The sequence below is a fragment of the Peromyscus leucopus genome, chromosome 4 (assembly GCF_004664715.2).
Source record: "Peromyscus leucopus breed LL Stock chromosome 4, UCI_PerLeu_2.1, whole genome shotgun sequence".
Classification (NCBI taxonomy): Eukaryota; Metazoa; Chordata; class Mammalia; order Rodentia; family Cricetidae; genus Peromyscus; species Peromyscus leucopus.
The window spans coordinates 94051282-94076588 of record NC_051066.1 but is presented as its reverse complement, the minus strand read 5'-3'; the positions used below and the strand labels follow the sequence as shown (position 1 = coordinate 94076588).

Here is a 25307-nt window from a genome sequence, read left to right as displayed (position 1 = left end):
AGAGATGCCACGACCGAGGCAACTTTGAAAAAGAAAACATTTAATTGGGGGTGGCATACAGTTCCAGAGGCGTAGTCTATTAAAATCAAGGCAGGCAGACATGCTGCTGGAGAAGCAGCTGAGAGTTCTACATCCTGATGCTTGGGTGGGGAGGATGGGAGGAGAGACTGACTCTGGGTCTGGCATGGGTTTTGAAAGCTAAAGGTCCACCCCCAGTGATCTATTGCCTCCAACCACACCCACCAATCCTTCTAACCCAATCAGAGTTACATTCCCTGGTGAGTAAGCATTTAAATATGTAAACCTATGGGGGCCATCCTTACTCAAATCACTACACAGACCTTCTGATACTCCAGCAAATATAAAGTAAAACACAAATTTTAAACAGCATAATCTTGGGGCTGGAGAGATGGCTAAGCAGTTAAGAGCACTGGCTGCTATTCCAGAGGACCTGAGTTCAATTCCTAGCAACCACATGGTGGCTCACAAACATCTATAGGGGATCTGATGCCTCTTTCGGCATAAAGGCGTACATGCAGATAGAGCACTCATATTCATAAAATAAATAAATAAATCTTTTTTTTAAAAAAAAGCATAATGTGGCCAGGCACTCTACACTGAGAGTTCCAGGCCAGTCGGGACCATGTAGTAAAACCTTGTCTAAAATACCAAAACAAACCAACAAAAACCAAAGCATAACTTATAGGAAAGGCACAGGAGCAGTACCGTTCTGAAAGATGGACAGAGAACTGAGTTAACACACTCAGGAGACTGACAGGAAGGCTGCTCTCTCTAGCAGTCAAGGACACTGCAGAGCAGCCTTGGTACACAGACCCCACTGTAGGAAACCTGCAGCAGCAGGCAGGGGGGTGGGGGTGGGGGTGGGATGCAGCCACAGGAGTGCCTGGACCACACTTAGGAGGAACTTAGTCCCCAGAGTCTTCTCCCTGGTCCTACAGCCAGGCTCAGCAACCACGTCCCCCTCTCCAGAAGATCATTTCCAGGGGTACAGAGCAAAAGGCCTGGACTGGAAGGAGCCAGACACCATGGCTGGGGTGGAGGCTAGGAGGAAGCTGGGACATCAGAGGTCCATGTCCTTCTCTTCTACACCTACTTCTCACTCCAGGGGTCAGGCTCAGGTTCCCTGGGCAGGAAATGAGAAGCCTTCTTGCAGAGAGCTAATCAGCTGAGGAAAAGAGGTGTAACGGTTGGTGAGTTTCCAATCAAATGCCCAAACTAAATCATCCACAGTGATGCCTACGCTCTCCAAGTCTCTACATACACACTAGCTTTCAGTGTCCCACACCTACCCCTGAAGAGAGCAGAACACTCCAAGTTGCTAATATGAAAAACAACTTTAAATAGATAAAAAGAAAACAGATTGGAGGGGAGAGAAAAAAAAAACTGTTTTTCCTCCCTCCTTTGACAAAACTCTGTGTGTGTGTGTGTATGTGTGTGTGTGTGTGTGTGTGTGTGTGTGTCGTGGCACGGGTGTAAAAGGGACAGGACAACCTTCAGGAGTTGGCAGTGTTCCTCCATGCCAGTTTCAGAGCTAGAACTCAGGCTGCCAGGCTTGGTGGCAAGCACCTTTATCCACGGGGCCATCTTGCTGACCCAAGAAAAACAATTTATTTGAGGCCAGCCTGGTCTACAGAGTAAGTTCCAGGACAGCCAAGGCTATACATAGAAACCCTGTCTCAAAACAAAAACAACAAGCAAAAACTATAAAAGAAAAACAATTTAAAACTTCATTGATATCTCAGTGAAATAAAGAATATTCCCCTGCTGGGCGGTGGTGGCACACACCTTTAATCCCAGCAATTGAGAGGCAGAGGCAGGCAGATCTTTGTGAGTTCGAGGCCAGCCTGGGTTACAGTGTGAGTTCCAGGAAAGGCACAAAGCTAAACAGAGAAACCCTGTCTCAAAAAAAAAAAAAAATATCCCCCTTTGAAAGAAATGTAAAACCTATAAAGAGACTGAAATTATGGTTGATAAAAAAGTCTTCTGAATCTACAGGTTGTATGTAGCAGGAGTCAACCAACCACGGAGGGAAAATACTTGAGGTGTGTGGGCGACAACACACAATAAATAGCACAGTATGTATAATGTTAGGTAATAGAAAAACCCAGTGATGCTTTAAAGCACATTGGAGTGCATGTGTAGGCTATTCCCAAGTCCTGTGTCAGTCCACGTAAAGGACTTGACTGTCCTCAGGGTGGGCTCTCCAACGGGAGGGAGGTGTCTTAGAACCCATCCCCTGCAGCTACCGAGAGAGGACTGCACTGCAGAATGTAAGACAAGGGAGAAGCCAGAGGAATGGAAACATTTGCTTGTAATCTGTCTGCCTGTGTGCGGTGGGCACCCAAGTGCAGGTGCCCTCCCAAGAGGGCCGCAGACCCCTGGAGGCGGTCACAGGTGCTTGTGAGCTGCCCAGCACAGGTGCTGGGTTCTCTCTAACAGCAGTAAGGGCTCTGAACCATCTCTCCAGCCCCATAAATGAGAGATGGCGTGGGGATGGGGTAAGGGGGTGGGGGGGGGGGGGCAGGGAACGTAGAGGAAATAAGGGTTGGTAAGATGGCTCAGCGGGTAAAGGTGTTTTTTTTCATCAAGCTCAGAACCATATGATGAGTGAGAACTGAAGCCCACAACTTGTCCTTGGATCTACACACACACACACACACACCAAGAAATAAATAAATAAATAAATACTGAACAAAGAAATGATTATTCAGGAAAAACCTATACCCTAATATGAGAAATTAAAAATTGAGAAAGCAGAAAATTTAAAGAAACGATTTTTTTTTTTCAAAGAAAATGTCAAGACTGAAAGAGTCTCCAGATTGAAATGTCCACTGACACTCTGCCCAGCACACAGGCGATAATACTTATATCAAAGTGCTCGACTGCTTCCTTCCCCTGACAGGCGAGACTACAGACTCTGGAGATATGGAGAGATTTCACAGTTACTGGAATTAAAAAGACCCAAAGCTGCAGGATCTCCAGGACACAGACAACAACAGGAAACCCAAGAGGAGCCCCAGTGAGGGCCCAGCAGAAGTCAGCAGTCTCGACCAGAACCAATGACTCCTTGCAATGAACACTGACAAGTAAAGACTAAGGACTAAAGAGTATGCATACTTGTGACACTACAGCTTCCATGCCAAGACTTTGGTTTTTCTTTTAAATTTTTATCTTGGGGGGAGGTTGCAAAGGCAGAGGGTGGATATCAAGGGATGGGGGAATGAAAGGGATTGGGATACATGATGTGAAATCCACAGAGAATCAGTAAAAAGTTAAGAAAGAAAGAAAGAAAGAAAGAAAGAAAGAAAGAAAGAAAGAAAGAAAGAAAGAAAGAAAGAAAGAAAGAAAGAAAGAAAGGAAAGAAAGAAAGAAAGAAAGAAAGAAAGAAAGAAAGAAAGAAAGAAAGAAAGAAAGAAAGAAAGAAAAGAAAGACAGCTGGGTGTGGGGGTGCATGCCTGCAATCCAAGCATCTAGGAGGCAGAGACGGGGATTGTTGGTTTGAGGGCTACATATCTAGACCTTATTTTAAAACCCCAAGACGACTCCCACTGAGTAAAACTTTGTTCACACAAAAGGTCTACCGCACTTCTGGAACTTGAAAGCCTGGAATGGCTGACCCCTGCCTTCATTCCCTTTGTGCTGATTCTTTTAAAACTAGCCAAAAGCTAAAGACTGTGAGGCTGGAACCCAGCCAAGAGAGAAAAGACAAAATCACCACATGAGTTAGAATAAAAATCAAGTCAATGTCCACGCCCAGGTGTGCTTGGTTTGGGTTCTAGTACACCTTTTTTGCAAACAAAATTGCTTTGCTGATCTTTAAAAAAATGAAAAAAAAAAAAAAAAAAAGATTAGGATGGCAAAAGACTTCAAAGTAAGGTTAGAGGTATGTGGCTCAGGGGTGGTGTTTGTCTATACAACGTCTGTATTCAGTTTCTAAAGCTGCAGAAAAAAAAAACAAACAAACACCAAAAACCAATCAAACAACAACAGAAAATAAACAAGCAAAACCAGGCAAGTTTACAAAAGAAGGTTTTAAATACTAAGAAAAAAAGTAACAAAGAATTCTATATCCAATCAAACTACCAACCTATGTGTGTCAAGACTGGAATACAGCTGTCCTGGAGGAGCAGTCCACACACTCCAGGACAGAATACTTAGAATGCCTGGGCACAACAAAGCCTTTACACAATCGTCCCTCACTTCTCATCTCTGATCTTGACGTAGAATGGTGACTGATTTTTTTGATGGCTCACAGATTTCCCAGTAAGAAGCCAGGAGACAGGTGTGACAGTACCATGGGGACACAACTACCTTCTTTGCTTATTTACAAGGTAATGACACGACAAAGAAGCAGTCTCACCTTTATCATGGTTAACTCTGCAGAGTTTCTAGATTTTGCCCAGAATAACTTGTACTCTTCACATACTAGGTATTCCTGTTTAATGCAGTAGTCTTCGTCGCCTGTTGAGAAGGTTTGATTCCATTTTAAAAACTCACTGTGATCCTGAGTGAGGTAACCCAGACTCAGAAGGACAAACATAAGTGGATACTAGATATAAAGCAAAGGACAATCAGACTGCAACCCACAGCTCCAGGGAGGCTACCTAGCAGGGGGGACCCTAGGATGACTGTGGCTTATAATAAGTTTTACCCAATCACCGGGCAAGCTTTAGTGAAACATTTCACTATTAGAATAAGAATTTGTACCGTATCAAGCTAATGAAAGAAAATGCTGGCCATACTTTCAGGAGGGGAGGCTAAAATCTTTCTAGATTATGGATTAGCCTATAGAAAAATGTCTGCCATAGATCAGTGAAGGGGAAGATGAATAGGAATCTCACTTACACAACTTAAGTACAACATAGCTCTCTGAACAAATGAAGATAGATTTCTTCTGTATCCCAGAATCTAATCAATATTTATATGTATAATTCAGCTATAATTTGGCTTAAAAGGGCTTATTGGGAAATGTTATCATTTATACTATTTTCTACAGAGAAAATATTTTACTGTTTAAAATAACCCTGGACTTTTAAATTATAACCTGTTTTTATGTTCAGGCTATCTGAATATTATTTCTCCTGCAGTTGTACATAAAATGTTTTTATATTCAAAAAGAGGGACAAATACTATAGAATTGTATTACACAAAATATATAGAGTATACAAATTCATAGAGACAGAAAGATTAGACGTTATCTCAAGATGGAGAAGAAATGAATATAGAGCAATGATATCCTAAGTACAAAATCTCTGTTTTGTGTGATGGAAAAACCCCACCAATGGACAGTAGTATCAGGACATAATATCATGAATGTAATAAATCAACACAATTAATGAATATCATAAATATATTTATTGAATGAATACTGTGAATGTAATCAATGAATACCACAAATGTCATTAATATCATGAGTGTAATTAATGAATATCATGAGTGTAATTAAAAAAATTTCAAAACAATGTAAAAAAAAAAAAGTCACTGTGAACATATGTAGGTCCTTACACTTTACCTCCTAGCTAAGGGTGAGAGGTACTAGTGTATTTGCCAGTAAGGAGCATCTAGAATACTTTTCAAAACCATTTGTTTAAAAATTGAAAAGGAGCTGAACAGACAGCTCAGTAGTTAAGAGCACTAGTTCTTACATAGGACCTGGGTTTGTTCCCCAGCACCCACACGGTAGCTCACAATCATATGTAGAACCCCAATTCTAGGGAATCCAACAGGCATCACATACATGCAGGCAAAATACTCATAAAGTGAATAAATAAATCTTAAAAGATATAAAAAAAAACACAAAAGGAGGCAAATAAAAGTGCTATTGTTACTATGGCATGAAAATGATCAATGTGTTAACCTCTAAAATGCTATTTGTTACAACCTAGGAATAGTTACAGTGTCCAAGGGTTCACGGTGTTCAGATCACTTATTTGTATGCTGTCGGATGCAAAAGGACAGGCATTCAACAATACTTACCTAACTCAATCTCCTCCCCTATCTCCAGGGTCGGCATTGGTCTATCTTCCACAGAAAACTCTGCAGAATCACTTGACTCTGGTAGGGACTTCAGTAGTTGTAGCCGATATTGTGAGCACCAGGGTGACTGAATAGCATTTTCTGTGGAGAAAAGTTGAAATAAGCATCACATATAAACTGTTTAGGGACGGATGGGTGGCAGTGCATGCCTTTAATCCCAGCAATTGGGAGACAGAGGCAGGTGGATCTCTGTGAGTTTGGGGCCAACTTGGTCTACAGCAGTGGTTCTCTACCAGAAGGAGTCCAATATCAGATATTTACATTATGATTCATAACAGTAGCCAAGTTATAGTTATGAAGTAACAACAAAATAATTTTATGGTTGCGGGTCACCACAACATGAGGACCTGTATTGAAGGGTCTCAGCATTAGGAAGGTTGAGAAGCACTGGACTACAGAGCAAGTTCCAGCATAGCCAAGGCTACACAGAGAAACTGTCTCAATCCCCCAAAACAAACAAATAAAAACTGGGTGGTGGTGGTGCCCTTAATCCAGCACTTGGGAGGTAGAGGCAGGGGGATCTGAGTTTGCAGCCAGCCTGGTCTCCAGTGAGTTCCAGTGCGACACAGAGAAACCCTGTCTCAGAAAAACAAACAAACCAAAGACTGGGGGTGGGGGGAAGATTCCAACAAGATTACAAAATCAACACTGCTAATCTGACCACATTCATCTGCCTTGCGCACTTATGAATCATGCTGAGTTACTGCGGGTTTATTTGGGAACTAACACAATTTGTGGCAACTTCACTAGTTAACAGGTCAGTGTGCTGAGGGGTATAAATGTTCACTAGGCAGATTCAGAAGCTTGCCCATAGGCTGGACGGATCTACCTGTGGTGTCATTAGTCAACTCCAGCTTCTCGGGAAGATGAAGGCCTTTGATGGAGGAGGTACTCGTAACTGAAGCGGAGGATCCAGAGAAGCCGGAGGAGTGTGTGGCTTCACGACTGTCTTCAATAATCGGGCTGCAAGAGACAAAAGTGAGCTGTCCTCAGGGAGAGTACACACCAACTCACGTTAGAACTTTGGAGTTTCTTCACGGAGATTCATTTCCTTTTCTGAGGGTTTTGCCTGCGTGTGTGGAAGTGTACCAATGGGAGGGCAGAGCCTGCAGAGGCAGAAGAGGATGTCAGACCCCCAGGACTGGAGTTGGAGGACTGTGAGGCTGGGAGCTGGGAACTGAACCTGGGACCTCTGCAAGAGCAGCAAGTGCTTGTAACCACTGAGCCATCGTGTTAGCCCCCAACTTTATACATTTTTAATTTATAAATTTTACATTGAACTCATTTTGTAATAAAATTTCTTTTAAAATATTTGTAGTTGCTATGATTATTAGTCTCATTTTTAAAGCACATCATTTTTCCAAATCAGAAATAGATGAAAAAATGTTTACTTGTTTAGTGTATGTAGATAAGTGTTCTGCTCACGTTTGTGCACAATGTGAATGCCTGGTACCTACAGAGGTCAGAAGATAATGGATACTCTAAAACTGGAGTCATGAGAGTTGTGAGTGCCCATGGGGGTGTTGGGCATCAAACCCAGGTCCTCTACAAGAACAAGTGCTCTTAACTGCTGAACCATCTCCTTCTGGACCTTGGAGGCTCATCACATCAAAATTTACCTCTTTTAATCCTCAAATCCAAACTTATAGGTCAACTTCGCCGACATTATACCTGAGACAGACAGACAGACAGACAGACTTCCTTTTTAAGCATCTGGAAGACAGTAAGAGCCTGGGGCCTGCTCACTATAACAGGTAAGCACACAGACCAAGAGAGTAAACCCTCAATCACCTCAGCTTCTTGACGCTGAGGGTCTGGTTATAGAGAGTGGTCCGTGCGGTGAGACAGCCCTCGGTGGTCTTGCCATCAAGATCCTCTTCCTGCAACAGTCTCTCAGGACCGGAAGGGACCCCCTTCAAGTTCAGTATCTCAGGAAAAGGAGTAGATGCAAAACGAGCTGCTCTAGCAAAGTCACAAGTGTCCTCGGGGTTGGGACAGATGGTCGCATTACTGAAACCTGTGATGATGGCGTCTTCACTCAAAGGTTCAATCCCTGTAAGCTCATCCTAAAATTAAAAACAAAATGAAAAACTGTTCAGCAAACACGTGAATGGCATATATAAACATATACATACACATATATATAAACACACACACACACTTAGACATCAGATCATTGACATGAGATTTAGAAATAACATACCAGGATGTCTAGTTAAAGACAATTTAAAAAGCATAGTACAGCATTGAGGAGAATGATTTTGTACTTCATCAAAAACTATACTGCGAGGGCTCTGCACACCGGGAAAAACTGCTTCACGGCCTCTCCCAGACAACCTTACCTGAAAACTGAAGCACTGATACTGTTCTTCTCACTTAGAAAGTATTCTGGCAGAGGATGGCTCGGAGTACTGGATGCCTTTCCAGAGGACCCGGGTTCAGTTCCCAGCACCTATGCAGGGCCATGCGGCTATAAGGGGTTTGATACTCTCTTCTGGCTTCCACAGGTACCCCACCACACACACACACACACACACACACACACACACACACACACACACACACACACACACACGCCTGCACAGGCATTCACTTACATAACCATACACATACACAAAGATAAAAATACTCTTGAAAACTTCTTTAAATGTCTGATGTGATGGCACACACTTTTAACCCCAGCACTCAGGAGGCAGAGGCAGGCAGCTCTCTGAGTTCAACGCCAACCTGGTCTACAAAGTGAGTTCCAGGATAGCCAGAGCTACATAGTGAGACCTTGTTTTGAAAAATCAAATTAAAAAAAAAAAAAAATCTTTAGAAAGCAGGTGGTCAGAATACAGGTTGTAGTTTTTAGTTAATTAATTTGAGCTGTGTGCGAGTGTGCGTGAGCCACAGCACGCATGTGGAAGTCAGAGGATGATTTGTATCAATCTTTTTCTCCTTCCACCATATGGGTCCCGGGGACTGAGGTTTCAGAATTGGCAGCAAAGGCCACCAAGCCATCTTGCGGGCCCCACAATGTCTATTTATTAGAAATTAGCCAAGAGGCTAGGGCTTAACTCAGTGAACAGAGTCATTTAAATATTCATGGACCCTAAACCCAAAAACTAGGAGGAAAAAGTAAGAAAACTCAATCAAGCCTTCCAGGTTATTCCTTATTTCTCACTACTCAAAGCTATTTTAAAATAGACATAAACTTTTATGAACACTGAAATATTTCTATGATAAATATTTATAAAATTATTAAGTAGTTGAAAGGTTAAAAACTAAGGGTTTTTTTTTTTTTGGGGGGGGGGTTCAAGACAGGGTTTCTCTGTGTAGTTTTGGTGCCTGTCCTGGTTCTCTCTCTATAGACCAGGCTGGCCTTGAACTCACAGAGATCTGCGTGGCTCTGCCTCCCAAGTGCTGGGATTAAAGGCGTGCACCGCCCAGCTTTTCTTTTTTCTTTTTCTTTTTCTTATTTAAAATGTATTGATTAGCTGCCCTGAAAGAGTAAACCACCTTATATATTCACCTACAATACAGGAAATGCCCACTTGATTCAACCCTTGTAGATGCTAGATTTATAATAAAACATTTAAACTGGGTAGCCAGCCTGGTCTACAGAAGCAGTTCCAGGACATCCAGGGCTTTGCAGAGAAACCATGTCAGAAAACAAAAACCAAAAAACAAAATTTAAAGTAAAATAAACTACTATTTATGGATCTATCTATTAGTTTAGACATTTTAAATATGACTGGAGGGGCACTAAAAATTCAAGTGAGTACTTCTTAACAAAAGCCAAGCAAGAAGTTACAAAGAGAAAGGGGAAGAAAGGGAGGAAGGGAGAGAGGGAGGGAGAGACATGAAGGAGGATAGCCCCTTTAATACCTAGGTTATCACCGAGTAGCTGACCTGGAATCAAGGCCCAGTCTCCCCTCCCCAGTCCACCAGGTCCTGGGCGGTGTGCTTCAGAACCAAGTCTATCTTAGTGGCTCTTTTCAGTCAGCGTGCTTTCATAGCGACCAGGGAACTAACTATCAGAACTACAGAGGAACTTTCTCTGTAGTTTAAAAACATTTAAAACAAAGGGAAAAATAATGCTTAGAGTCCTTCTCCAGAAATTTAAATCGCATAAACTTGGAATGGGGCCTGAGTATCTTACTTCAGTCATAAAAGTCACCCATGGCACTTCTGGGTCATTGGAAATTTCTATATTTTGGATATAAAATTAATATTTTATATTAAATATTAATATTTTAGATATAAAATTGCATACAGCATTAATATGCACATGTAAAAATCTATCTAGGTATATAATCTGTGTACTTAACTAGATATAAAATATATCTCAAGAAAGTAAATAAGAAGAAAAGAGAATTTTAAAAAATGTCTCCAAATGACTTTGCTCATTTTTTTCACTGGAACCACTCATCACATGCCCAGAAAAAAATCTTTGAATCCTTGTGTTGTTGTTGTTGAACCGAATGCTTCTACAGCGCCCCTTCACCGCCGGGCAGTGTCAGGTGCCGACACTGTATGACAGCAGTTGACACAGAACAGGAGGGGCCAGGAGACGCTCAGCTCAGCGGGTAAGGCGCCTACAGCCAAGCCTGGTGACTCACGCAGCGTACAGAGAACATCCGACCGCTACAGACACGTGCAGCACTCCCCCACAAACACACACACACACACACACACACACACACACACACAAACACAACACAGCTAATGTAAATAAACAAACTACAACAGGAAGGAAAAAACGTTGGTCTACGTAATGTTTTCATGCCACAAAAGGCATTTTACACCTGTGCTGGATAAAAAATAATTGGAAGTGTGAGAAGGCTGTCGAATTCGTGACCCTCCCCCACTGTCTCCAACTTTGGGATACAACTCATCACTTTACAGTGCGCATCTCAGTGTTCTAGTGTGGGTATACCAGTATGCTATGGAGAACATGTGCATCCCTCAGAAAGAAAGCACAATACTAACTGACATCCCCTTTCCACTACCCTCTTATTCCCAACTACTCTGCTTTATTCTGGACACTTCATGTAAATGGAAAATATTTACTGTAAGTTCCTTTATTTTTGTTTATTTGTTTATTTACTTATTTACTTTTTATTATTTTTGGTTTTCCAGGACAGGGTTTCTCTGTGTAGCCATGGCTATCCTAGGACTCTCTGTAGACCAGGCTGGTCTCAAACTCTGAGATCCTCCACCTGCCTCTGCCTCTCAAGTGCTGGGATTTAAAGGCGTGTGCCACCACCACCTGGTTAGTGACTATTTTTAACTAAAAAAAAGTTTTTATGTTATGTGTGTATGGGTGTTTTGCCTGTTTAGCATGTCATAGTATGTGTGGTACCCACAGGGAGCCACAGGAGGGCTTCGAATCACTGGCGTTACAGGCATTTGTGGGAATCCAACCCAGGCCCTCTGCAAGAGCACGTGATCTCAACTGTCCCTAGGTTGAACATTTTAATGGCTGTCCCAGCAGTGTATGAAGGTTCCATTCTTCCTACATCCTTGCCCTCAAACGTGTTACGACTCCTCTCTTGGTTTACAGACACTCCAGGGGGTACAAGGGAGCACCTCACTGTGGTTCTGTCATTTTTCTGGTGACATGATTCTGAAAATCTGTTCATGTGATGAGTTCACATTAGTGATTTTAATTTTAACCCTAACCCTCTTCTGAACAAGATCTAGCTACATACTCAAGCTGGACTCACACTCACTACACAGCCTAGGCTGACTCTGAACTCTAGAGTTTCCTCTTCTTCCACTGCCCACTGAGATTACAACAAGCGTGCTCAGCACTTAACCCTAAACTTCTGTTTTCAACTTAAATACATTTATTTGTATTTGTGCCTGTGGGGGGTGGGGGGGGTGTCAGAGGGACAACCCATGGAAGTCAGTTTTTTCTTTCACCGTGTGGGACCCAGGGATCAATCTCAGGCCGTCAGCCTTGGCAGGAAGTGCCCTTATCTGCTAAGCCATCTAACCAGCCAAGTGCTAAACTTCTGAGAGATGTGAGTGAAATAATTCGCTACGCTCATTTCTGTTAACTTACACAAACATCGGGAGACATCTCCTCATTTGAGGCAATCATTTCCGTGGTTTTGAGAACAGCAAGGGGTCTTCGCTGGGCTTTGGGAACCTGTGGAAGATCTGTAGCCAGACTGGGAAAAGACATATTCCAGTTAGCATGCTCTATTACTGAATGCAGAAATAACAGTAGCCCTGACTTGTGCCTTTTTGGTTGTTTGTTGAGATGAAGTTGTATTATGTAGCCCAGTTTGGCCTTGAACTCATGATCTTCCTAACCCAACTCATTCTTCCCAGTCCTTGTGTACACCACAGTGTCCAGCTACCCTCACACAGACTGAAATACTGGGGACAACATGGCTCAGCTGGGTAATGATGCTTTGTAGTCCAAGCCTGCTAAGTTCAGTTCCACCCCAGAGACCCAGCCAGGGACAGAAAGAGATAACCAAGCAGGCAGCAGTGGTGCACGCCTTTAATCCCAGCACTCGGACACAGAGTCAGGCAGATCTCTGTGAGTTCAAGGCCAGCCTGGGCTACAGAGCGAGAGCCAGGACAGGCACCAAAACTACACAGAGAAACCCAGTCTTGAAAAACCACAGGGGAGAAAATAGAGAGAGATTCAATTTATGAAAGTTTTCCTATAAAAACAATTTACAATATTTTTCAAAGAATTTAAGATAAAGGTCTGGAGAATTGACTCAGTGGTTAAGAGTACTGACTGCTCTTGGTTGCTAGCACCCACAGGGCGGCTCACAACTGCTTGATCCAATACCCTTACAGGGCACCTTGGGCACACAGCTTGTGTAGAGATACACATGCAGGCAAAACACACATATAAATAAAAATATTTTTATTTTAATTTTTTTAAAAAATCTAAAATTTTAAGTAAAAAAATGTACATATATAGGAAGATCTATTCCTAAAACCCCCAAAACCAATAAAAGCAAACCTTTTGTCCTTGTCGTCCGAAAGAAACTCATCGAAAATGGAGAAAGGCATGCTGGGACCTACAGAAAGAGAAAGGGCTTCAGGAGCGTTTGACTCTTCAAGAAAACTACAGAAGGTGACTAAGGCGGTGTTGTTTGAAGGAAAAAGCCCAACCGAAGACAGATCTTATTTATAATTATGTGTGTACTGTGTGTCTTGTGGGGGACATTTCATGCACATGAGTGAATACACACACACACACACACACACACACACACACACACACACACACACACACGTGAAGAGGACAGAAAGGAGCACCGATCCCCTGAAGCCACATGACATGGACGCTGGGAACCAAACAGGTCCTCGGCAAGCAGCCTGCATCCTAACCACTAAGGCATCTTTCTAGCCCGATTGGTTTTTCTAATGAAAAAGTTAAGTAGAGATCATTTTAGAATAACTATCTAAACATGCATGACCCTACTTCATCTGTCCCCAGCAATGCTACTGCTTCCCAAATCCACCTGACACAGCCCTGAAGCAGATCCAGAACACTTCATTTCATCTGCAAATATTTCAGTTTGTTTTTGTTTTGGTTTTTCAAGACAGGGTGTCTCTGTGTAGCTTTGCACCTTTCCTGGAACTCTCTGTAGCCCAGGCTGGCCTCGAACTCACAGAAATCAGCCTGGCTCTGCCTCCTGAGTGCTAGGATTAAAGGCATGCGCTACCACTGCCCAGCTCTTCAGTGTGTTTTTGTAAGCCCGTTAAGAGGTTCTTTTTTATTATTTAAGACATAATACTATATAACTAATAATTTTTGAATATCTAGCCAATTCTAGATTTTAGTAATTGTTTACAATGTTTTTTGCAGGTGTTTGAACTGGAAATACATAATGAGATCTGTGTATTGTCGATGATCCAAATGCCTCTAAAGCTTTGCCTCTGGAGCTGGTGAGAAGGTTCCATGGACAAAAGGCTCTCACCACCAAAGCTGACGGCCCGAGTTTGATCCCAGAACTGACTCCTAAATGTCATCCTGACCTCCGCCTATGTACCAGGACATGCGTGTGCACACACATACACAAATAGATAAATATGAAAAACAAAACAAAAACCTCTTAAACCTTTTATTTATTCTTTTTTTTTTTTCCGTCCCTTCATGCTGGATTTTGCTGGTTATTCCCCTCTGTTCCTCCACATGCATCTCTCTGCTTGGTGCTCCCTACATCTTGGCTGGAATCAGAGGCCCACTAGATTTATGTTTTACAAAACTACTTCTAAGGAGATATTCATGTTTTTACCACTTCAAACATTTTAGTATGTCTTAAGTCCTTTTGTTAATATTTATTTTTTATATGTATAAGGGCGGGCAAGCATGTGGCAGTCAGTTTTCCCCGTCCACCACACAGGTCTTGGGATTGAACTCAACTCACCAGGCTTGGTGGCAAGAGCCTTTACTGGCTCTGAGGTCTCTTTTTACTTATATTTTTCATAGCTTACATTTTTTTCTTTGCTAGCTTTTATACAATAATAATCACTGATACAAAAACAAACTGAGAGGAAAAATGTGTAATCTTTTTCAACTAAGCTTAACAGATGGGAAGCCTAGTATTTTTAACATTCTTAGGAAAGAAACCAATCTGGAGCTGGAGAGATGGCTCAGTGGTTAAGAGCACTGGCTGTTCTTCCAAAAGCGGTTGAGCCGGGTTCAATTCCTAGCACCCACGTGGTAACTCACAACTCTCTGTAACTCCAGTTCAGATATTCTCATATAAGCAGGCAAAAAAAACCACAAGCAATGCACATTAAAAAATTAATAAAATAAAGTGTGTTTAAAAAAAGCCAGGTGGTGGCAGCACATGCCTTTAATCTCAGCATGTTCAAGGCAGAGGCAGGCTAATCTCTCCAAGCTCGAGGCAAGCCTGGTCTGCAGAGCAAATTCCAGGACAGGCTCCAAAACTACACAGAGAAATCCTGCCTTGAAAAACAAACAAATAAAAACCCCCAAAACAACAACAAAAACAAACAAACAAACAAACCAGTCTGAATGTTCAGGGCATCCCCTTCTCCAAGGGCTACTTTCCTTACAGGGCTGGCTGCTCCTACTCCTGCTAATGCTGCCTAAGTGCAGAGTTATAAAAGTGGAGGATTTGAAACACAACTGTTTACTTTACATGTGTGTCAGCATATCTGTGCAGTCACGTGTGTCTTGATGACTGTGAAGGTGTTGGGATAATCTTTTTGTACACTGCAAAGACATGTCTATTTAACCTCACCTGCCTAAGGCACCTTCTGATTGGTTTAATAAAGAGCTGAACGACCAATAGCTAACAGGAGAGGCTAGGCAGGACTTCCAGACAGAGGTAGGAACTCGGGAAAAGAATCCGAGGTGGGAGATTTGCCAGCCAGATGCAAGAGGAAGCTGGACATACGGTACTGAGGGTATTAGGAGCCACATGGCAGAACATAGATTAATATAAACAGGTTAATTTAAGTTTTAAGAGCTAGTTGGGAAAAAGTCTAAGCTAAGGCCAAGCTTTCAAAATTAATAAGAAGCCTCCATGTCACTATTCAGGAGCTGAGAGTCCAAAGACCTGTTACATGAAGGTCAGTAGGTTCTGATGATCAAACTCAGGTTGTTGGGCAGCAAATGTCTACCTGTCATTCTGCTGGCCCTAAACTAAGTATTTCAAAGTGGTGAAAAATCTTATGAAAATAGTCTCTCATATCACATATAATGAATTACGTGTTTATAATGAGTTCCTTTATTTAAGGACAAACAAGACTCTAAGCCCACTGTGTCCTCTTCAGCTAGTTTACTATAGACTGTTACATGCTGCATTTGCTCTCGGGGTTCCTCCCAATGCTGTCAAATACAACTTACCTTTAGAGTCAGGCTGTTCTTGCAAAATGTTTTTAGCTGGTGAAGTTTCCCTGTGAAGAAATTTGTTTAAAAAAAAAAAAATGTGCTCAATACCCACAGGAAGAGCCTTCTGTTTTAGAGACAGATCCCACACTGTCCAGGGCAGCCTTCTACTAACTAGAGTGCAGGGTGGTCGTGATCAGCTACCTCCCAAGAGCTAGGATTACAAGTATCTGCCACATACTCCGTCATATTGCTTTTAATGTTGGCGGACTTTCCATTAAACATTAATTTTGTTCATCCTTAGAGAAAGGTATTATCCTACCACTATTAATCCAAATTCTCTTGAAGAGGAAACACATTGAAAATGCTCTAAATACATTTGATAACACAAGAGCTGTTAAAGCAGACTATAAAATGGTAAGCCACCAATTTTATAAAACAAAAATAACAGTACCAAAGAAGACACAAATTAGTGTGAACAGCAATTAGCTTGTGTGGTAATTTTTTTGAGTTCTGATTTTAATTAGTATATATTCAGTATACACAGTACTGGGTTTCATGGACATTTCATACAAGTATGTAATATATTTCAGTATATCCCCTGTCTCACATTTTGCTTTTCTGAGATAAGATCTTACCATGTAGGCTGGACTGGCTTTGGTGATTTGATCATTCTGCTTCAGCCACCTGAATACTAGCATTTGCATTTTTTTGTGGGGGGGACAGAGCCATCCCAGGCCCATCTCAATGGCTACTAGCCTTGAATTCCTGACTCCCCTGCCTTCATCTCCTAAGTGCTAGGGTTACAGGATGCACCACTGTACATGCACCAGGCTCTAGAAACATTTATTTTTATTTTCACCAAGGAAAAGACAGTATCACATATTCCCTCATTAGTATGGAACTTTATATTAAAATAACTTGTAAAACTCATGACTCAGTACTGCCAGGACATTAAGGAGACTTCAAGTCACCAGAGCCAAAAGTTTGTCCTCTGACCCGTCAGCACCACGCCTTCCACCAAAGTGGTCTTACCTGGGGTGAGAGCTTGGTGGACAGACAGAACGGGACAGAGATGCTGCCAGCCTTTCCTGGGACTCCGAAGGAATCTGCAGTCTGGCGGTCTCCTCTGTAGGCACCTTCTCTTCTTGCTGCTTATATTAACATAAGTAAAACCAGTGTCCTTCCCATACAGAAAATGCTGTTTTTAAACTCCAGTGCTTTAAAGCCACATCAGGTGTCAGCAACCACAAAAGGCCTCTCCGATAATCTAGGTTCCTAGTCAAATTGGTACCGTTGGACTCAACTAAGCAGTGGCAAGTATATACTGAATTTTAAAAATTAACCCCATTTTAGGCAGGTGGCGGTGACGCATGCCTTTAATCCCAGCACTTGGGAGGCAGAGCCTGGCAGATCGCTGTGAGTTCGAGGCCAGCCTGGTCTACAGAGCAAGACCCATGACAAGCACCAAAATCTAAGCAGAGAAACCCTGTCGGGGCAGGGAGGGGGGGATTAACCCCATTTTAATGGACCATGACTAAACCAGAAAGTTAGTTAATATCAGAATTACTAAAATAAGAATGTAATCTAGAAGTCCGTGAGTTCCATCACTTATTTCATGTCATAAACCCCATTAGAAATCACTTGTTACATTATTTTTGTGCTCGTAGTAACTGAAAAACTTTTTTAGGTTTTTTAGAAAGTCTTTTTTAGGTTGGGCATATAGATTAAAGGTAGAACTCTTGCCAGCCAGGCCTGAGTTTTCTATATTAAAAAAAATCGTCAAAAACAACAACAACATTTTTTTTTACCTGGTCACCAGCTCTTTCTTGTTGAATAGTCTGGATTTCCTTCAGTTTTCTCTCCATCTCCTCAATCTGTTTCTGCATTTCTGCCCTCTTTTCTGCACTGGTCAGCAGTTCAGCTGCAAGACAGCGGAGTTAATTGAGGTATTTTCCCCCTCACAATTCCTCCTGGGAAGACCGCCTCCGGGGTCACATTGTCAAGTTAATGCAGAGACTGGCTCAGCTCACAGCTTCAGGTCAACTCCGAGAAAAACGAGAACGGAATGAGTCCTCAGTTTGAGGTCTGGGCCTCTATTCTTTCATGTATGTAATCAGGGAAAAAAAGCAATACCTATCATGCACAAGTCCAATGGAAAATAGGTTCCAGTGATACCAAGTCCTTGGCTGTATGATACTAACATTCAAATATGGCAGAAACACAAAGAAATAAGAAAATCATTCAGAGTTCTAAGCTAGCTTGGGCTACAAAGCAAGACTTTCTCAAAAGCACCAAAAGTATCTATACCTAACACAGGGCAGGGAATATGGCTTAGTTAGCGAAGTGCTTGCCTATCACGAAATCCTGGGACTGCACGCCCCAGGGCATGGTGATACACGCCTGTAATCTCAGTACTTAGGAGGTAGAAGAAAGATCCCAAAATCAATACCATCCTCAAATACAGGTAAGTTCAAGGCCAGTAAATTATATGAGACTATTGCTCAAACAAATAAGCAAGCAAAAATACCAAAAACACCCAAATAAGGGGGGGGGGACGGGGACGGACGACTGTGGTGCCGTGAGAAAACAGACACTGGTGTTTGGCAGGAGGGCTTCTGATGGCCATGCCCAGGGCTGTTAGACAGGAATAAAGGAATGCCTGGGAGGACACTGGCAAGAAGACTGACTAGACTCCCAAGGACGTCAGGGTTGGGAGATGGCTCAGCGTTAGAGTGCCTGACATACAAGGACTGCACCTTACACTCCGAACACCACATAAACGCTGGCTGAGTGCGCTGGCCCACTGGTAATTCCAATACTTGGAAGGTGGGGAGAGGGAGTTCCCAGAGCAAACTGGCTGGCCAGACCAGTGTATAGGTGAGTTCTGGCGTTTATCAAGACTCCACTTCAACAAAGAGGTGGAAAGTGATCGTAGAAAACGCCCAGTGTCAACCTCAGGTCTCCACACAAATGTGCAAACATGTGAATACACACACACATATAAATGTGTGCTGGGAGTGGCACTACTTATGAAGGATTAGGAAACATGGCCTTGTTGGAGCAGGTGTGGCCTTGTTGGAGGAAGTGTGTCATTGGGGGTAGGCTTTGGGGTTTCAAAAGCCTAAGCTAGGCCCAGTGTGTCTCCTCTCAGCCACTTCTCCAGCCCCATGTCTGCCTGCATGCAGCCATGCTTCCTTCCCACCATGATGACCACAGACTAACCCACTGAAACTGTAAACCAGCCCCAACTGAATGCTTTCTTTTTAGAGGTGCCTTGCTCATGGAGTCTCTTCACAGCGATAGAACAGGGACTACGACAGAATGCAAACCCTGGACCTTCCCCATGCACATAAAGAGGGCCACGAAGATGGCTCAGCGGGTAAAAGTCTTTGTCACCCCAAGATGCAATCCTGACAGCCTGAGTTCAGTCTCCAGAACCCACCTAAAGGTAGAGAAACAACTGAAGAGTGTCATTCTCTAGCCCCCCATGAGGGCCTCAATAATGAGCAAGTTTTTGTTTTTGTTGTTTTGTTTTTTTAAGAGAAAGAAGTTTGAGCTTTGGGGAAGTAGAAAGATGAGCCAATGGCTTGAGAAGAACACAGGGAAATAAAGAACTTTAAAAAGAAATGGGAATCAGCCGGGCGGTGGTGGCGCACGCCTTTAATCCCAGCACTCGGGAGGCAGAGGCAGGCGGATCTCTGTGAGTTCGAGGCCAGCCTGGGCTACCAAGTGAGTTCCAGGAAAGGTGCAAAGCTACACAGAGAAACCCTGTCTCGAAAAACCAAAAAAAAAAAAAAAAAAAAAAAAAAGAAATGGGAATCTATGTGCATGATGAAAATAGTAGAAAGAGAAAATGCTGGAGGGAAGAACTACTGTCTGGGCCAAATACCTGACATGACAAAAGATGAACTCTAAAGCTAAGAGAGAAATGTAAACAGCGTTTACAGGAAGAACGGCTGGGAGGGTGAGTGGGTAGAGATGGCAAAGCAGACGGCAGACTTGACAGGGCTGAGGGGTAAGACGCTTCAGTTCCCAGTGAACCAGGGAGGAGATCAGAGCTGCAGACTAAGACTCGAGAATGTGAGAGGAGACTAAATTTATCTAGACAAATCCCGCTAAACCTCGGCACGGGGATTTCTTCAGCTGAGAATAGAGTGCATTTCATCACACTTCTATAGAGTAGGAATAAACTACAAATTTTCCTTAGAAAAGTATTTGTAGCCGGGGCGGCGGCGGCGGCGGCGGCGGCGGCGGCGGCGGCGGCGGCGGCGGCGGCGGCGCACGCCTTTAATCCAGCACTTGGGAGGCAGAGCCAGGCGGATCTCTGTGAGATCGAGGCCAGCCTGGGCTACCAAGTGAGTTCCAGGAGAGGTGCAAAGCTACACAGAGAAACCCTGTCTCGAAAAACCAAAAAAAAAAGTATTTGTATCTAGGTACCTCCTCCTCATTTATTGTTGACAGGCTCTTTGGGGTTCTGGTGGTGTTTTCTGTGCCCGAGTCACTGACCCCAGGTCTTCACACTTGAGACAAGCACTCAGCACTGAGCCTCAGCTTCCAGCTCCATTCCTGTTCTAAAAACTTTGTACTCTTATTGTGTGTGCATGGTGTGTGTGACGCACCTGCCACAGGAAAGACTCTATAGAACTGGTTCCCTCCTTCCACCTTTATGCAGGTCCTAGGGGTCAAACTCGGTCACCAGGCTTGTGCAGCAAGTTCCTTTACTCAGTCACCATTGGACCGACCCCAGTTCCTGTTTTTAGTTACTTTCCCTAACACTTTAAGTGTATGGGTGTTTGGCCTGCGTATGCCTGTGTGCCTGGTACCACAGAGGCCAGAAGAGGGCATCAGATCCCCAGACACTAGAGCTAAGGTAGCTGTGAGTTCTGCTGTCTGTACTAGGTAGAGATCCCAGGCCTCGGTAAGAGCAGCTAACACCCTTGGCTGCTGAGGCATACTCCAGCCCTTCAGTTCTGATGTCAAAAAGGCCATACTCGGTGTGGTGTAGTGGCACACACCTTTATCTCAGCACCCAGGAGGCTGAGGCCGGCCTGGTCTAGACGGTGAGATGAGAACCTGTCTCAAAAACAACAACAACAACAACAAGAAGCCTCCCTCACTCACCTGGCCCTCGCTTTGCAGCCAGGGCTCCTTCCCACGTTGGCACATAGGCCCATTTTTCAATATATCATGTGAAATTGATTTTACCCTTTTGTTCCTAAGCCTTAAAGTCTCCAGTATTCACTTTCTTATTTACCAGTCCATTCTGTCCCTCCCAACACCCCAAACTGCTGTGGGGTGATCCCTCTGTACACTGTGTGAATACATGATGCTACGGTTAGTTTAATAAATAAGCTGACTGGCCAATAGCTGAACAGGATAAAGTTAGGCAGGAAAGCCAAAGTAAGAATGATGGGATGAGGAAGGGGCAGAGTCAGGAGTCACCAGCCAGGCACTGAGGAAGCAGATGTGTAGAAAATGAGGTAACAAGCCATGAGCCGTGTGGCAAAGCATAGATAAGAAATATGGGTTATTTAAATGTAAGAGTTAGCTAGTAGCAAGCCTGAGCTATCGGCTGAGCGTTTGTAATTACTATTGAGCCTCTGAGTGTTTATTTGAGAGTGACCGTGGGACACGAGAACTCCACCTAAACCAGACAGATAGCTCCAGAACAGGAACTGCTTTCTGTTCCTCTCAACTTTCAATCCTCCTTAATTTCAGAATGAGATAATGACTTGAAGAAATAAATAAATAACTACATAAGTGGCTGAATATGTTAATACAAATAAACTGCCAAAGAAATTGAGACTGAGTGTTTCAGGCAACATTAAGAAAGGTAAGGTATGGGCTGGAGAGATGGCTCAGTGGTTAAGAGCACTGGCTGCTCATCCAGGGGACCCAGGTTCAATCCCCAGCACCCACATGGCAGGTCATACCTGTCTGCAACTCCAGTTCCAGGGCTTCTGACACCCTCACACAGACAGACATTTAGGCAAATAAAAATAAATAAATTTACACATTAAATAAAAATAAATTATAAAAAAAGATACATTTTTTAAAAAAAGAAAGGTATTAAAGGAGGTGTGCACCTATATGCATGCCAGGGTCACAGCCGCCTGCTTCACTGTGAAATGGGTGCCCCTGCGGTCTGGCCACCTTCTCCTCTCTTACTCTGGAGCACAGACTGTCTTCTCCATCAAAGGTTTCCTGGGAGGCGGCAATGAGAGTCCAGCCTATGTGTAGTGTGTATAGGCACACAGAGAACAACTGTCCACCCACAGAAACATCACACAAAGGTACAAGGAGTGGAGCCAGTCTCTCTTGGACTTGAAAGGAGTTATTTCTTAGAACAACACACACACACACACACACCTTCCCTTCGCTCCTTCAGTTTCTTCCGGAACACTTCAGCTCGGATCTCCTCGAAGGAGAACTCCCCGACTCCAGCATAAATCTTGTCCTTACAGTACATCATCTTCTCCTTCCTCTCCTCAGACCCTTGCTGATGACTCTGAACCCTTTGCAAAGGGTCTCCTTCTTCCTTCCCAGGCTTTCTGGTGCTGAGAACGTGGTTGATACTAGGTTCAATTTTACATGGTGTCCTAAAGAAGCAAAACAATTACCATTCACTCCAAAGTCAAAATGAGTTACTTCTTATATATTTTGCCCAAAGAGATAGACAATGCCAGCCTAGGGACTATATGTGATCATTTCCAAAACAAAAACAAGTAAGATATTTAAATGGGGCTAAAAATAACCCTCAAGAATCACCAGTAATTATGTTCTAGAGCTCAGTGGCAGAGCACAGAGTCTGGGCCCAACACTAGGGCGGGGAAGTATGAGTTCTGAGGACCACCTATGCTTTGAAGAAAACTTAGTAACTTGGGCCATCAAGTCCAAGAGACCACACACTGAAACCTCTTACATCATGAGCAAGATAAGCCTTTCTTTCTATAAGCTGCTTATCTCAGGTATTTACAACAACGACAGAAAGTTGATTAACATGGTTAGGTGGGAGACATTCCAGCAAAGAATGATTCTCTGAACTTAGGAAGAGCAACTACAAATCATTCAGAAAATCTACCTGACTGGGCCTGAGGGTGCTGGAGTATAATCCCAGCATTTGAGTAGTCCTCTGACCTCCACATGCACACGATGGCATGCTCCCTCCTCCTCCCTCCTCCCTCCCTCCCTCCCTGTCTGTCTCTCTGTCTCTGTCTCTGTCTCTGTCTCTCTCTCTCTCACACACACACACACACACACACAACCTAGTCAAAATAAATTTTAAAAAAAGAGCCAGAGCAGTGACACATGCCTAGAATCCTACCATTAGGGAGGCGGAGGCAGAAGCAGGAGGATCTCTGTGAGTTCAAGGTCAGCCTGATCTAAGTAGAAAGTTTCAGGACAGCTTTGGTTCATAGTGAGATCTGTCTTAAAAAAAAAAAAAAGAAGAAGAAGAAGAAGAGTGGGACGGTGGTGGCACACGCCTTTAATCCCAGCACTTGGGAGGCAGAGCCAGACTATCTCTGAGTTTGAGGCCAGCCTGAGCTACAGAGTGATTTCCAGGAAAGGCAAAGGCGCCAAAGCTACACAGAGAAACCCTGTCTCAAAAAACAAAACAAAAATAAATAAAAACAAACAAACAAACAAAAAACAAATTAAATTTAAAAAATAGAATTGGCATAAAGCTCAATATCATCAATTCTATAAAGGTTGCAATGGCTTTCCTTATTTTATGCTTGGCTTGGAAAGAATTTTTGCTCAGAGCCGCATTAGTCTTGCATTCCTATGGTGCCTATCATACAGTGTGAGTACTAAAATAGCCATGAGACTCAGGCGTGGTATTGTAGGCCTTTAATCTCAGCACTCAGAAGGCAGACAGGTAGATTTCTATGAGTTCAAGGTGAGCATGGTCTACACAGAGACTGTCTTTTAGAAAAAAGTAAATAAAATGAATACACATATTAGCTACGAGGAAACTCTTACACTGAACCACAGAATTGAACCCAGTATTAGAACTCACAATCTTTAAAGGTTGGACCAGAGCTTCAGCTGATTATCTATCATTTACCCTAATTTTTCTTATAACAAAAACACCAGGGGGCTGGAGTTGGTTCAGCAGTGAAGAAGACGTGTTCTTGCAGAGGACCCAGGTTTGATTCCTAGCGCCCACATGGAAACCCCCTTCTGACCTCTGTGGACACCAGGCACGTATGTGGGGCACATACATTCATGCAGGCAAAACACTCACACACACTAAAATAAATTTTAAATCTAAAAAAAAGAAGATATTTTTTAAAGTGTTAAGTGTTAGAAAGGAGAAAAGAGACCCCTTTCTAATTATTGTCAATATCAAAGCAGCGAGGCTCACTTGAACCGCAGTGGCTGTGGCTGTTACATCAATATAACTGTAAACCTAATTAAGTTCACTCCGTCGTTTGGCTCCAGCACATACAGTGAACACAAAGGAGACACAGAGCTTGGTCGGTCTGCACTCCCTCCAGAAGATGCCATCGGGACTAGAGAACAGGTCCTCTGCCAGCCTTAGCAACCCCCCCTGCAGACCGTCTGAACCCACTCACATGACTGTCTGCTGAGCGCTCTCTTCCACATAGGGCGTAAAGCTGGGAAGCGAAGGGGGCGCAGCTACTACGGAGGCCGAACTGCCATGAGGCTGAAAAGGAAGGAAGAAAGGAAATGACTAGTTCACGTTCTGTCATAACTTACGCAGATAACCTCTAAATAGTCAAGAAACTAAGTGAAGTATGTTCAAATACAGCCGCACAGGATGGGGTGTGATTGTAATGCTAGCACACGGAAAACTGAGGCCGGAGCATAGAAAGCTGAAGGCCAGCCTGGGCTACACAGCAAGTTCAAGGTTAGCCTAAGCTAAACAAAGAGAGTGCCTGTGTCAAACAGACAGACAGACAGACAGACAAATAACAACAACCACCCAAGACAGACCAATCTGAAACCTTCATTAGATTGGCAAATGAGCCCTTACCCTATAATCCAAGGGTCTGTCTGCGTTCCACGGGCCCGGCTGTAGCTCATTCTCTTTGGCCTTAGAGATAGGGGGCGCCATCCACGGTTGGACGACAGGCTTAGGTAACTCTGCCCTCGAAGTGTTATCAGCGTTTTCATCAAAAACAGTGATCCTGCGGTTACTGCGCATCTGCTGAGGAACTATATTTTGGAATCCTCTGCTCTGACCCGGAGCTAGGAGGAAAATACGAACAAGTCATGGAAAAGCTTTGATTATCAACTTAGACGGATATAAGACATACACAGTCTGCTCCAAATTAAGGGATAGATACTACCTCTACCAGAGTCAAAACAAGACTGATAAGATTTTTTTTCTTATAAAACCTTAAATTGGGGTGAAGAGATATCTCAGCAGTTAAGAGCACATACTGGTCTTGCAGAG

General features: G+C 43.3%; 1 protein-coding gene across 1 annotated transcript in view; it reads right to left on the bottom strand.

The window, feature by feature from the left end:
* The window catches only part of Bub1b (BUB1 mitotic checkpoint serine/threonine kinase B), a 50364-nt gene that overhangs the window by 8024 nt on the left and 17033 nt on the right, over positions 1 to 25307 (bottom strand). The window contains exons 7-18 of the mRNA XM_037204442.1: positions 24885 to 25099; positions 24463 to 24554; positions 22253 to 22482; positions 17692 to 17804; positions 16916 to 17031; positions 15899 to 15948; positions 13034 to 13091; positions 12110 to 12218; positions 7849 to 8123; positions 6887 to 7020; positions 5998 to 6138; positions 4382 to 4482 (exon numbers count right to left, since the gene is read on the bottom strand). Coding sequence (XP_037060337.1) covers positions 4382 to 4482; positions 5998 to 6138; positions 6887 to 7020; positions 7849 to 8123; positions 12110 to 12218; positions 13034 to 13091; positions 15899 to 15948; positions 16916 to 17031; positions 17692 to 17804; positions 22253 to 22482; positions 24463 to 24554; positions 24885 to 25099 — 1634 coding nt within the window. The remainder of the gene's footprint in view (positions 1 to 4381; positions 4483 to 5997; positions 6139 to 6886; positions 7021 to 7848; positions 8124 to 12109; positions 12219 to 13033; positions 13092 to 15898; positions 15949 to 16915; positions 17032 to 17691; positions 17805 to 22252; positions 22483 to 24462; positions 24555 to 24884; positions 25100 to 25307) is intronic.